We start from the raw sequence: 14,972 nt of genomic DNA on the forward strand, positions 1-14,972 counted from the left end.
GTCAATGATCTTTGTAATATTTAGGATTAATAAATTCAGCTCTAATATCGCTAAGTTTTGGACAACAGAGAACAAAGTGCACATCATCATCTTTTGATGTTCTGCACAATGGACATAACAGTTCATAATCATTACATGAATTATATCTAAATCGGTGTACGATCAAGTCGGAAATGCCAAATTAAAATCTTGTTGTAACAAATTTCAACTGTTGATCCATGTTCATTTGCAAATAATATTTAAGGTCATGAGCACTACAAAATGTCCTATACAAACTAAATCATTCGCTTGTATCAATGTGATCATTCAGTTCTGCCACCTACATTCAATCAAACATTGATGAAAGACATTTATAAATCCATTTACACTGCCAACACCTTGATTTACCCAGACGTCACCAAAATCATTCTCATACAAAGAAATACGAATATTTTAAACCCAGTTTGTCTTTCCATTTATATCTAAGTCATATAACATTTTATAAGCTTTGTATGAAGTCTAAATGTTTCCAACTGAATCAACTTGAGCCAGTAATGAATACAGCTAACTGTAGAATTCACATATGTAGGATATCTGTCTGTCTCACCGTAAACGAGATCATTGGATGTACGCATACCTACTCGTGAATACTTCTTAATTGCAAATACATGTACTGACTCACAATGAACTGAGGCTTTTTCTAATCCCCATAATTCGGACCCATATGCTGTAGTACTGGTTGAACTCGTGAATCATACAGTTTAATAAATAGCTGGAAAGAATTATTATCAAGAATACATAAAGCCTCTGCATAGATGCACAACAAAGCATTTTTTGCTCTACTAGCAAGGTCTTTGCAAGCAGCAGTGAAACTGAGACATGTGGAGAAAAATATTCCTAAATATTTCTAAACATTAACTATATGAGCATTGTTATTCCATTACAGACCCATATCTTCTCTGAGAAAGAGAGAGAGAGAGAGAGATCCAGTGAGCCATTCAGGCTTGTGTCTTGATATCCAATTCTTGGGCTTTTTATATATGATAACACATGCTCTCTCCATTTATAGAACATGCTATAAGTACAGTAGATACATACATACATACATTGTATCTGAATGTGTATTTGGTCCGTCACAAGTTGGTCTGTTACAAGTCTACGACTTGAGCAAACTTGAACTCACCAAATTTACTTCGGCTGCAGGGCCAGTTATGTCAAAAATACCAGTGCCTATCTGGTATTCTGTTTGCCCGACAACACAGAGAAAGCAAGGAAGTAAAACGGACAGGAGTCCTGCAAAGCCGGACAGTCCTATTGCCATGATTCTCAGAGTGTCTACTCAGACGGCCTGGTCTTAGGCACTCTTTCCCTCTTTCAATTCTGTTTGTGAGCAATAGCACTGCAGACTGTGCCGACTAAACTTCCTCTGACCGAAATTTCTGTACCCAGTGGTAGGGGTTGGCTTGGCAGAAACGGACTTTCTCACGTGATCATCCCCACGTGAAAAATGGACTGTTCGAGGATTCACCCCCAATCGACTCTCGCTGCCAAAAATAGCAGACCATGTGAACGCTCGATGCATTTGCAGACGAACAAAGTGGAAGCTGCTTTCCACATTGGCTCGGAAGGCGAACACTGCATTCGGCACGTAGGCACCAACTGACACGTCTAGAACCACGCTTTGTTACGTTAGCTTACAGTTCTCATTCCCTGCATCCGCATCTGTGTGCAAGTTGCAGGATCTGAAATCAACTTGACCAGTCTCATAAACATTACAAATCTGCAACTTTAAGCAGACGACATTGTGTCACTTCCGAGATCAAGCCTGGGAAAACTTTGTAAACTTTTCTCAAACTTTAGTCTTCGAGAAGCGGCAGCGTCGATCGGGTTTCATCATGCCAGATTTGTTGAAGAACTTTTTGCTCTTTGCTTGCGTGGCATCTTTGGTACGTGGTGAAGTGTTTACCTCAATGGCTCACCTGGAATCCACGCTGTATGCTGAAAGAGACGTGGCATCTTTGATTAAAAGTCATGTTCAGCAAGAGAGAGAAAGGCTGAACAAGCTGGAAAAGTAAGTGCAACAGCTGAACTGGTGATGCCGAAGTTGTGGGAATACAGCATTGTGGTATCGATTAACTATAATAGCCTGTTATTTTAGAGTTTCGTTTTCTTTATTTTGCTGAAGCTCGTCGATCATGTGCAGTCCAGCAGTTTCAAGTTTCGTTTTATCGATTTAGCTCAAACTCGACTTGTCCAATCCGGTGTCAGTAAATGAACTGGACAAGTTGATCACTGACAGTTTTTACTATGCATCGCACAAGGCGAGCTTGAGCTAAATCGATAAAAACGAAACTCTGAAATAGCACGTTGTCATTGCCAGTCCAAAAGAATTTAATTGTTTGTCATAGTTTATGCTTGTGGTTACACCTCCGTCATTCTGATTCCCTCGCATCTTTTCAATCTCGTCTCAAAACTCACCTTTTCCCTCAGCAGTAAGTTCAATTGTGGCAGGTCCACTTCCTTTGCCTTAGCTGTGCTTGACTACGTATGTATACATATGTATGTGTACATAACTACATGCATGTATTTGAATGTGTATTGTGTGTACGTGCGTTTATGTAAGTTTGTGCCTGCCTATGTGTGCATATGTTAGGGTAGCTGTTAGATACACATGTATTGTTAAAATGCATGTATGCGGTTTGTGTGTGTGTGTGTGTGTAGTCATATTTTGGTATGTGTATGTAACATAGATGTAATGTTTTATGTTAACAAAGCGTTTTTGTAAAGCACCTAGAGCAGATTTCTGGATAGTGTGCTATATAAGTATCCATTATTATTATTATATTGGAATAAGGTCTTGTAAACAATTTGATGTTTAAAAAAAGAACATGTAAAATACTGCTTACTTTTTTCAATGTGTTATATATATATATATATATATATATATATATATATATCTATATATATATATATATATATATATATATATATATATATATATAAAAGAAGAAAAGTTATTGTGCAAATTTTCACGGATTGAATATATACATTTTGTAATATTAGCACTGATGAATAATTGATCTCTCTCTCTCTCTCTCTCTCTCTCTCTCTATATATATATATATAGAGAGAGAGAGAGAGAGAGAGAGAGAGAGAGATCAAAAGAAAGCCAGTCTTTAGAAAACTACCAACAACAAAAAAAACCCACCTCAGTAAGGAAATTATAATTGCACTGTATATGATTATGATAGGAATCTTCTAAACCTTGTTTTCCAATAGCATAATTTACATGTCAGTATATTTCTCATCCACTTAATTTGTGAACAGTATATTTCATCTGTCCAGATCATATATATATATATATATATATATATATATATATATATATATATATGGCAGTGTGAGCCAAAAACAAAATAAAATAAATTAAATAATAAAATAAGATAAAATGAAATAAAATAAGTCAATAAAATAAAAAAATAGAAAAGAGATTAAATTGCAAAAAAAAAAAAAAAAAAAGAAAAAAAAGAAAAAAAAAAAGAAAAAAAGAAGAAAATAAGTATTTAATATATAAATAAATAAAACCCAGGGGTTATTTCCCTTAGAAAATATATGAAGGCTTAGCTGCACACATTAAATTTATAATTTGCAGGATCCCACTGCACCCACAACTCACTCACTTGACTATGAGTAATAGAGAACAACACACAGATACACAAACAGCAATATCAACACCCAGTCATACAGTCTAATCAGGACACCATACAAAAATTTACAAAACAAATATACAGCCTCACTAACAATACACAAATTAAACAGAGACTGCTTTTTCATATTCAAACAACCATTTATTAATCAAGGTGTATTTTAGAAGGGGCTTATGGTGTGGACAATGGGTAAAAAAACAACAACAAAAAAACAACAAAAAAACCACACACACACACACACAAGAACACACAACCATGCACCTCTAACTTCTCCCACAATTATTTCACAAACAGAAACTACAACCCAAAAAACTAAAATTTTCCTGTCCTCCTATTAACAAATCCCAGTCCCAAAATTTGGCGAATCCTAATCTTAACCCCTTACTAAACCCAAATTTTGCTGTTCCTACTCCTAATCATAATCCCTCTAAAATAATAATAATAAAATGTTTTTTAAAAATCCGGCTGCCGCCGCGCCTCTTTACAACAACAGACTTAAACTATTACAGGGTGCAGAACATGGCGGCTTCTTGGCGTCTTTTTAAAAACTAAAATCAGACTATTCACATCAAATTTAATGTATAATCCATAATCCATAAAATTATTCATATAACAAAAATAATCCTAAAAATAAAATTAAAATACTCATCAATACTACAAATACTCTTGGTTAATAAATTAATTAAGCATTAATAAAAAATTAAAAGTAAAAAATAAAAACAAGAGAGGCAGGGCATTAAAGACTCACTTGTGATACACTTAAAAAAAAAAAAATCTAATCGTTAAAATGTGTTCTGTATTTGTTATTATAAAGCTTCGGGTTAAAAAAAAAAGAAAGAAAAAAGAAGAAGTCCTAACCAGATTCGAACCCCGTGTGTTCGGGTGAGAAGAAACTGTCTTACCCATTACACTATCGTGGCTCCTTAACTGACGTTCTACAATTTAATATTTGAACATACTTTTTTAAAGGGTGATAAATCAATTGCGGTATTCACAGTGAGAACACTGTTTAAATCATATTATTCTGGTGTATCTTGGGCATTCAAAAAATCTTTGAGGGCAATAAAAAATTCTTTTTAAGTCTGCGGTAAAGGAGACGTGGCAATCACCCCAATCACACTGCAACATTTAGCTGTTTTCTCTAGATCTAGATAGATGTACAAGTTTAGTTACACCCACCAGGAATGTAGTACGACACAGTCGATTCAATTTCTCTTTTATGTTTTCTAGTTTTATAGTTTTAAAGTTATGAAAATTTAGTATTTTGTTAAACTAATAACATGTAGAGCCAAGTACAAGTACTTCTAAACATTCTAAGAAGTGAAAAGGACTTCATTTTGAAAAAAGTCAAAACTGGAAATTTTTTTCGTTTCATCGTGATCAGTTTAAGGGTATTAACTTGCATGGTTTACAATTTTTAACTGTGAATTCCAACTGATTCTGTGGATATTTTTATGGCAGTTTGTGGCATAATCCAGTAAGTGATGAGGCGTTCACAAATCTTTCTCTGAATAAATATTTAACGGTCTCCTTCTCCAACTTTCCATCACATGTTATCGTGTATTGTCCATTGAATATAGGATTGAACGGGCAGGTCAACAACTTGAAACAAAATGGCGTCGTTTGCGTTCGCGAAGAATATGAGCACGTGCTTTGAACGTGTATAAATATGTGTACACAATTGATTTTTGCCCATGACCTTCAGGGCTCAGCCAGTAGATCTGTAAAATCCACTCGTCGTATTGATTTTAGTGTTTTCCGAAAAAGACCACTTGGGCGAATGAACACAGTGAAAGCCCTGTACACTGAGAGTAAAACACACAAGCTTTTTATGTATGGAGTATAATTTCAAAATGTAATGTTTAAGATGAGAAAGATCAGTTTAGATTAATTTCCCTTTTTTACTATCTGCACCGAAACGTTTGCAAAATAAATAAAACTACCATGCTTAGCAAAAGATGTTCCAGTTTGAACAAAAAATGATAATAATGACTGCTCTTGTTGTTGTGTCAGAATATCAGATCAAAGTGCCAAGTTTAGAGAATACAAAAAAATATAAATATAACAGTAAATGCAGTTTGCATATAATTAGGCTTCTTTTTTTTTTCTTTTTTTTTTGTGCCCATCCCAGAGGTGCAATATTGTTTTAAACAAGATGACTGGAAAGAACTGAATTTTTTCCTATTTTTATGCCAAATTTGGTGTCAACTGACAAAGTATTAAAAGAGAAAATGTCAATGTTAAAGTTTACCACGGACACACAGACACACACACACACACACACACACACACACACACACACACACACACACACAGACAACCGAACACCGGGTTAAAACATAGACTCACTTTGTTTACACAAGTGAGTCAAAAATTAACTTCCAAATCTTTTTACATCAATAATCTACAACAAAACAAAACGGGAGGTAATCGGAACTTCAGTCCACACTACCACATATAATTATGAAAATGGCCAGTTTCTTGATCAAAACAACTGCAACAATAACAAGAGAGGCAAGGCCTTCAAGACTCGCTTGTGATAAATTAAGTCCCCTAGTATTAATTACAGAGTAATTTCCCTTTTTTACTATCTGCACCAAAACGTTTGCAAAATAAATAAAACTTCCATGCTTAGCAAAAGAAGTTCCTGTTTGAACAAAAAATGATAATAATGACTGCTCTTGTTGTTGGGTCAGAATAACTCATAAGAGGTCAAAGTGCCAAGTTTAGAGAATACAAAAAATATAAATATAACAGTAAATGCAGTTTGCATATAATTAGGCTTTTTTAAAAAAATTTTGTGCCCATCCCAGAGGTGCAATATTGTTTTAAACAAGATGACTGGAAAGAACTGAATTTTTCCTATTTTTATGCCAAATTTGGTGTCAACTGAAAAAGTATTTGCAGAGAAAATGTCAATGTTAAAGTTTACCACAGACACACACACACACACACACACAGACAACCGAACACCGGGTTAAAACATAGACTCACTTTGTTTACACAAGTGAGTCAAAAACTGTTAACTTATATCCAAATGCTTTTATTGTCCATGGGACCATCCCATAAATATAAACATAAACTCCCCCATATTCACTATTGTAATTTGTGTGCATACAGAAAAACACCACCACCTAAATAACATATAGATAATAGAGCATGCAGGCTAAAAGTTTGGCAAGCCTACAGTTGTCAAGATGGGAGATGATACGACATGATTATGTTTTCAGTTATCTGCATGTCTTCTAAACCTTTTCATTTTAAGCACATTTCCCATAATTTATGAAGAAATAAATGTTGGATTTTTAATTAGAATTTGCTTATATACATGTGTATTTGTAAAACATTTGTCTGTCCTCACAGTAATTTGAACTACTGATATAAATACCACAAAAACACATTACCAAGCTATACAGTGATAACAGTTTATATACATGTATTAGTTCTAGCAAATTAACTGGGATACTCATTTTGTTAAAAACTTCTCTCTCCCTCTCTCTCCCCCGTCTCTCTGTCTCTCTCTGTCTCTCTGTCTCTGTCTCTCTCTCTCTCTCTCTCTCTCTCTCCGCTGTTCTAATTTTCACTGTCACACATATGCTAATGTTCACACATGCCTCTAAATACGATATCAGTACTGATACACACACACACACACACACACACACACACACACACACACACACACACACACACACACACACACAGAGAGAGAGAGAGAGAGAGAGAGATGTGTGTACTTGCACACAGTATCTGCACAGGCACACATACATGCATGTGTACACACACACACACACACACACACACACACACACACACACACACACAGAGAGAGAGAGAGATGATGATGATGACTGAGGGCTGTGGAAGAAGAAAGGGAATGTTCATCAAAATGGCTTGCCAGATTCAGTCACACCCTTTGGGAAAAATGGCATGAGCAAACAGATCCCTTTTCAATGAGCCCCTTTTCCCTTTCCCTGGCAATTTCCTCCCCCCCCCCCCCCCCCCACCCACACACACACCTACACATTGCCACAGGGGCCTGCATGCTATTTCCTAATTTGTTAGTCAGCCGCTTTGTATCAGGCTTGAGTTACTGTCTGCAAAGCATCCATCTGAATGTGGTAGGCCAGCCCAGAAGCTGTCATAGAGCTAACCTCCCTATTACAACAGACAAGGGACAGGAAATTAGTGGTCTGGGAAGGACATCTGACACCACACACAATTAACCAGGGGCATTCAATCTCGCCATGCAGGAACTTCCCTGTGTGTGTGTGTGTGTGTGTGTGTGTGTGTGTGTGATGCAATTCTGTCCCTGTGTGTGTGTGTGTGTGTGTGTGTGTGTGATGCAATTCTGCATTGTGGATAATTGAATAATGATCGATTCTTGCGATTGGATGCTTCAACCATTTTTTAGTGCCAGGAACTTGAGATATCTATGGCAGTTTGAGAATGCTGTTGGGTTTAAAGTGACGGCTTTGGCTGTCATCATAGAATTAATGATGAATGGCCAGCTCCCACAGTGGTACATGTTTCAGTTTATCAGTGACCTTGTTTATGAGACAGTTTGGACTGGAGTCTGGAGTTATTGTTTTGTGATTAAAAAAAAAAAATCTTTTAAAAATTCTTGTAATTTAAAAAAAAAATTTTTAATTCATAGTCATACTGACAAATTTTAGTAATATTCTAACAGGGAGTGGTTACTGATTGGCTGATTATTTAATCCAATTGAAAGAAGAAAAAATTGAAATATGAAAAGAAAAGTGATGTGTAGATAATTTAAACACACACAAAAATAGAGACATTCTCTCTCTGTTCATTATACATACACACGCACATAATGTTAGATATATAGATAGATATTTCTGTGTGTATGTATAAATGTATATAGATATATATATAGATATCATATATAGATATATAATTATATCTGTGTATACATACATGCATACATACATATACATAGATAGACACATCCATACATCATCCAACATACACACATCCATCCATCCATACAATATGTACATATATATATGTGTGAGAGAGAGAGAGAGAGTGAGTGAGTTATAGCAGGAAATAAGTTAAATTTTATCTTTTGATGAGATGGAAGAGGGAGAGTAGCATTTTGTAGAACTGTACTTATTTTATAGAACTAGAAGTTTACATTATCCACAAGGAATCGTTTAAACTTGTGTCAATATCAACATTTATATGCTATTTGATTTGTCTTGATGACAGTGATGATAAAATTTGTTTTTTGTTTGTTTATTTTTTGTTTTGTTTTTTTAATTTTCAAATTTTCTCTTCTTGTTTGTTCTCTTTTAAACACTTTGATGACAGAACATATTTAATGAATGTTCAGATTGAATGCTTTGGCTTGTATAGAGACTGAATCATGCACCATTTCAGAAAGAAAGAAAGAAAAAAGTGCACGAATGTCATTCTGTTGTTTTTAAGTTCATAACAGTATTCATGCTGTAATATAATTACTATATATTTACTTTAACTAATGTTACCATGTTTCAGAGTGGCTGAAGACTATGCAGAACACAGCAGAAAGTCTCTTTCAGATCCCAGCTTTTATTTGGGAAATCCAGTGAATGCTTTCCTCTTGATCAAACGATTAACCCTGGACTGGGACAAAGATGTGTTACCCTTGCTTGGAAATAACTCCTTGAAAGGTATAGTTGGGGGGGGGGGACAAGTTGTTAGTGTTATGTTCATGCACACCACACAAGGGACATAAACACACGCTTGGGTACACACACACACACACACACACACACACACACACACACACACACACACACACACACACAAAATAAATACACCAAAAAAGGCAGCGGCACAGAAATAAAGATCACCTGTCATTGTTTGCACTCTTGTGTAAACAGAGTGAGTGTGTACATCTCACCCTGCCACAGTTGTCAGTTGGGAGGCTGGCGGGAGGAAAGGAGAGGGTTGACTTGTACACAGGTGTGCACTTGTAATAGCGGAAGTTGTGCAGCCTTTGATGTGTTATTTACTTATTGTTATTAACATGCTGGCTCTTGTCTGAATTCCTGACTTCATTTCTATCAATAATAAAAAATGATTCAAGTGTTTTTTTAATCATTTCTATCAATATGATAATATGAAATCCATAGTACATTTTTGGCTGAAGTGTACTTTAAAAAAAAGTTATTGTTTTTTTTTATCTACTGGAACCACCCATTTCAGTTACAAAATGCATTGTTAGTCTGACTAACACTGCAGGTGTCTGTCTGAGTGTATTTCTCAGACCGGTTTGATGCTGGGATACATTATGAGAGTACAACCTTGTCATGTAGTCCCAGACCTAAATGGATCCCCATAGCTGTAACTTTATCACTGCTATCATTATCATTCATCATAATCAAAATGAAGGGAAAAAAGAAGGGTATGAAATTCTGGGGCAAAAAAACAACAACAAACAAAAACAAAAAAACACAGAAAGAAAAAATATTACTAATACTATGCCCCAAAATTTGTGACCTGTCCTTTAGCTAATGTCATGCCTGTGGTGAATGCAGGTCAAAGTCCTAGATGTCAGTGTATATATATATATATATATATTGATTTATGTATTCATTTATTGTGTGTGTGCATGTTTTAACAAGTTTTAGAAATGATATCAGAACAATCTCTCACATTCATACTTGCATCCATTGCTGTCAGCACAAAATGGAAAGCTGACACTGCCGTCAGCTGAATGTGATCGGAGTGCATTGACAGTCAGTGTAGCATGATGTGCACATGCACAGATTGCAATTACAGGATAAATGTCTGCTGGTTTTCTTGTTTTTAACTTGCAGTACAATGCTTTTATTTTATTTTTTATTTATTCTGGAGAGCATCAACTGTTGGATCCATCCATACACAGACACAGGGTTCTCTTTTTTTTTAGTCCTTTAGTTTTGTTATTGAAGACTTGTTTAGCGAAGGATTAAGCAGTAGCCATGGATCCATATCACTTGATTCATCCAACTTCGTCTTTCTTTCTTTGTCTTTCTTTCTTCAACTAGGTTTTGTGTGTCTGTCCACACCAGCACATGTGCAGTACACACTCCGCAATTAAAAATGATAGTCAGTTATTTGATGCAGTTTGCTTTTGCCTGTTCCAGTTATAGTATTTTCATTTGTGTATCACATGAAAAAAAATTGTATGTTTGATGATATTTGCCTGTTCCAGTTATAGTATTTTCATTTGTGTATCACATGAAAAAAATTTGTATGTTTGATAATATGATTTCATTAAATGTAGAATACCAAACATCCTGTGTTTGCCACAATGCAGCATGATTAATTACCATTGCTCTGTCATCAGATTTCAACTTAGAGCTTCAGTTTGCCAGACAAGGTCTGCCCACCTTTGAAGATCTGACTGGTGCTGCCACAGCCTTGATGCGTTTGCAAGACACCTATCATCTGGACACTTCCAAAATTGCCCATGGCGACATAGCTGGTGTTGTGTCAACAACACTGTCAGGTACAATAACAGTTGCAGTGATTATTTGCATTATGTTTGTTTGTGAAATGTTACTGAGTTTTAGAGATGTTACAGTATCTGAATTTATGGTATTGTTTGAATGAGATCTGGATTGGATGTTGACAAGAAAATTAATTTGAGTGCGTCTGAAATGTTGGCAAATGATATTTAAGAGCAGATCGTGCGTGTGTGGGCTTGTGTATGTGTGTTCTGTGAGAGAGAGAGAGAGTGAATGAGGGAGCAAATGACTTAAGTTAATGAGGCAGAATGGTTACATTTGTGTATACAGGTTTCAACAAGTACTCTCTCACCTTACTCTAGTACAAGCAAAGTGAACTGAGTTATTCTTAAAAAAAATGCAGAAAATAGTACAATAATGAAAATTTTAACAATATCACTGATTCCCGATACTAGATGATCTGTTCAATGTTTGCAAATATTTTTTATAATGTTTTGGGTGTCGCCAAATAAAATCACTAGTCGCAGCTGATCTAAGCCCACCACAAGATCAGCCAATAATGTTTTGGTGAAAAAAAGGCAATATCAAAGGAATCTGGTCAATCTCGAAATGAAAATATGCTCTACACTTTTCATCAAGGCTTCCTGTATTCATACATAGAAGCGTATCCTTGTATCAATGCATCATAAATGTCATCCAAGTATCCTAAGTATATTGCATGTGATTTCAGCTTTTACTTTGTGATCAGTTTTGGAGCTTTTGATGATTTCACCTTGCAGTGTTTGGTATATTTTATTGCTCAGTGGATCTAATTTTTTTTCTAAAGATTGGTTTTTCATCAGCTTAACCCTTTCACCGCCAGTCAATTCAGAGTACAAAATTCCCATGTGGTATGAACACAGAAAAGACCGTGGCTAAGAATAGCTGCAGATTCCCCCTGTGATGTATAGAAAATACGGCCTATCCTACCACCGAACATTAAGAGCAGTAGGTTCTTGGATAACAGACCAATGAATGGTCACCTTTCAGTGACATGGGTACTCTACCACGCCTGTGCATAAATGCGACCTTGACGGTGAAAGGGTTAATGATAACTGGAAGGAGTATTGTTACAATGTTATTTATAAGACACCATACACAGTTCTGTGTATGTTTACATTGTTGTGGCTTTCTACCAGTAAAACTATCATTACATTATGATTATTTACAAAAATTGTTTGTGCTCCATGAAACCTATTGAAAATATTGGTCATTGGTAGGAGTACAGATAATGAACTTAACTTGAGGTTGGCGCCTTGGTGTGTACTGTAATTGTTTCTGCTAATACTATTGTAGGTCAGTCCGCGGCCACTGTGGCTGTGGTTAACAGCGCAGTCCAGACCCATAATTTGACCATTTTCAATTCGCTCGTTTCACTACCAAACTTAATTAAATGACACCAATCTTATACTGGAATAAAGTTCATTCTTTCATCTATCTTCCTGTGGTATTTGTTTTTATCATTCGAGTCAAACTGGTATGTGCCGGGCGTTTAAACACAAAGGGTGTCGCGTCGATTTTTACTGCGGTGACAGACTCCGCCGTGCTTGCCGCGCGAGCAGAATAACATGTGTGTCACTCGATCGTTTCGCGCTGCATTGTTTGGCCATGTATAAATTTAGAAACTATGTCACTGGCAAGCCAGGATTCTCAAGTTTAGATTTGCTAGAAATTTGTTGGGGTTTTCACAGAAAGTAGATCTGAAAGTCGCAGCGAAAGTGTGAGACTGATGTTTGCGACCCTATAACATACGAACCAGTGTTTCAAATCACGAGCAAATTACAAGAAAAGAAAGTTTAAACTATGCACTTTCAAGTGCAATTCATGGCTTTTCTATAAAGAAAGAGTCTCGAACGCGCTTTGGAAGAAAAACGAGTGACCGATTTCGGATCCCGCAACGCTGCTCGACCATGGCGGCGATCGAAGCCGTCTGCTCGTCATCATCGTTTGAAGAATGGAAAACACGCCAACTTACAGGTTTGTAAGCAAATTTTTTTTCAATATGTTTATTTTGAAAATAAATGTAAATCATATTTTTTAAAAAATATTTTTGTGGGTTTGGATGAATCCTAACAACTTTGCTTCAGCAGTGTTGATGTGTAACTGGGAACAGTAACGCTTCGTCAGTCACGTTATTTTTTTTAGCACAATTATGATCTTTTATTCAAAAATTTACCGCGATCGACAGCTGTATCTAGAAGATGAAGTGTCAGATTATTCAGTAATTTTTTTGTTGTACAAGGGTTTTGAGTTAGTGAGAGCGGATTGATGGTTTAATATTGTGACCGACGTCGGACAGCATGGGAACACGTGTATCTTTCCACTTCTGTTCTGGTCATCAAACGCCAAGACAATTTCACGCGTCTGTGTGTGTGTGTGTGTGTGTGTGTGTGTGCGTGCGTGCGTGCGTGCGTGCGTGCGTGCATTAGTATGTATCTTATATACTAAGAGTGTATGCACAGAGTTAGTGTCTGTTGAACTGATGTAGCATGCATACATGAGGTTGCCTGAGTATGGATTAGTTAGTGTGTGTGTGTGTGTGTGTGTGTGTGTGTGTGTGTGTGTGTGTGTGTGTGTAAATGATTTAAAGAATAATTAACTTATATGATTAGTAAACATGAAATAAGTTTAAGATATGTTGTTACATAAAACTTACATCAATTTAAGTGAAACCATTACAGTGGAGTAGTAATGAAATTAGTAGATCATGTATCAGTGCACATTCATCACACACTCATGCACACACACATATAAATGATATATATGCAAAAGCATCTATGAAATTAAAAAAAAAAGTATTTTAAAGCATTAGAGCTGTCTCAAATTTCATGCCTGTGTATTTCAGATGATGATCAGTATAAAGCCTTAAGGGCGACTGTTGCACACAGTGGACGAAGAAGACCACCATCAGCACCCAAGGTTCCATCCAACAACAAACTCTTGATGCAGTTAAATATGTTAAAGCATCAAGAAAACAAAACCTGGGGGGAAATGGAACATTTTCTACACAAATTGTTCCCAGAGTGTACCTTTCCACGTGTGGTGTCAATAGTTAAGGAATTCAGCAAGTGTGAAACGATCAGTGGTGCTGAATGTTTTTTACAAGAAAGGAAAGATTCATGCATCTTCCCTGGCCCCTCCTGTCAGAAGTTTGGAATTACACGTGCAGATCTTTTGAAAGGAACTGTAGAGGACTGTGAGGCTTTACTCAGTTGTCCTATTGGTCTTGTGTCTGAAGTATGTCACTTAGCTAGGATATTGAGGATAAAGTATGCAACATTGCATAAATGACACCTGGTCAGAGATTTGCCACCAACCCAACAGCTCAAATTAAAACTGGGGAGGCTCAGAGCAGATGAGGCTCGCCTGCGTAAAAACAGAAGTAAACCAGGGGGAGTAGAACTTCCTTTTGAAAGTGCAGAGGTCATCAGAGACAGCAGGAAGAAGCAAAAAAATGTCAGCTACCTCCTACTTCAGACCCAGAGCCAGCATGCAGCAAAGAAAAAAATGAGGACATTATCACACAGGAACTAAGAACAACGACAGAGGAGGTGTCATTTCTTAAAGCAAAACTGAGTGAAAAAGAAAGGGAACTGCAAATCAAGGATGCTGAAATGACTGGACTTCTGTTATGTCAAATATGCACATTTACAATTACTCTGGTGATATCTTACAGCATAGTATCATCATGATTGTAAAAAACTTGCTCATTTGTTACTAAAAACCATATACTTTGTGACTGTTTTCATTGTTATTTGCATTTCTGATAGCATAAAGTCTTCCA

General features: G+C 36.2%; 2 protein-coding genes across 4 annotated transcripts in view; one reads left to right on the plus strand and one right to left on the minus strand.

The window, feature by feature from the left end:
• LOC143287693 (neutral ceramidase B-like) overlaps nucleotides 1-1,462 on the minus strand; it is a 37,080-nt gene extending 35,618 nt beyond the window's left edge. Inside the window, exon 1 of the mRNA XM_076595899.1 lies at nucleotides 1,163-1,462. Within this exon, the coding sequence (XP_076452014.1) occupies nucleotides 1,163-1,300 (138 nt within the window). The 5' untranslated portion in view covers nucleotides 1,301-1,462. The remainder of the gene's footprint in view (nucleotides 1-1,162) is intronic.
• Nucleotides 1,463-1,614: 152 nt separating this feature from the next.
• Nucleotides 1,615-14,972, plus strand: part of LOC143287698 (prolyl 4-hydroxylase subunit alpha-1-like) — a 35,236-nt gene continuing 21,878 nt past the window's right edge. For 2 of the 3 annotated variants that reach the window (XM_076595931.1, XM_076595923.1), the window contains exons 1-3: nucleotides 1,615-2,050; nucleotides 9,210-9,364; nucleotides 11,029-11,190. In XM_076595931.1, coding sequence (XP_076452046.1) covers nucleotides 1,875-2,050; nucleotides 9,210-9,364; nucleotides 11,029-11,190 — 493 coding nt within the window. In that variant the 5' untranslated portion in view covers nucleotides 1,615-1,874. The remainder of the gene's footprint in view (nucleotides 2,051-9,209; nucleotides 9,365-11,028; nucleotides 11,191-14,972) is intronic. The other variant, XM_076595914.1, reaches the window with a different exon arrangement.

The sequence above is a fragment of the Babylonia areolata genome, chromosome 1 (assembly GCF_041734735.1).
Source record: "Babylonia areolata isolate BAREFJ2019XMU chromosome 1, ASM4173473v1, whole genome shotgun sequence".
Classification (NCBI taxonomy): domain Eukaryota; kingdom Metazoa; phylum Mollusca; class Gastropoda; order Neogastropoda; family Buccinidae; genus Babylonia; species Babylonia areolata.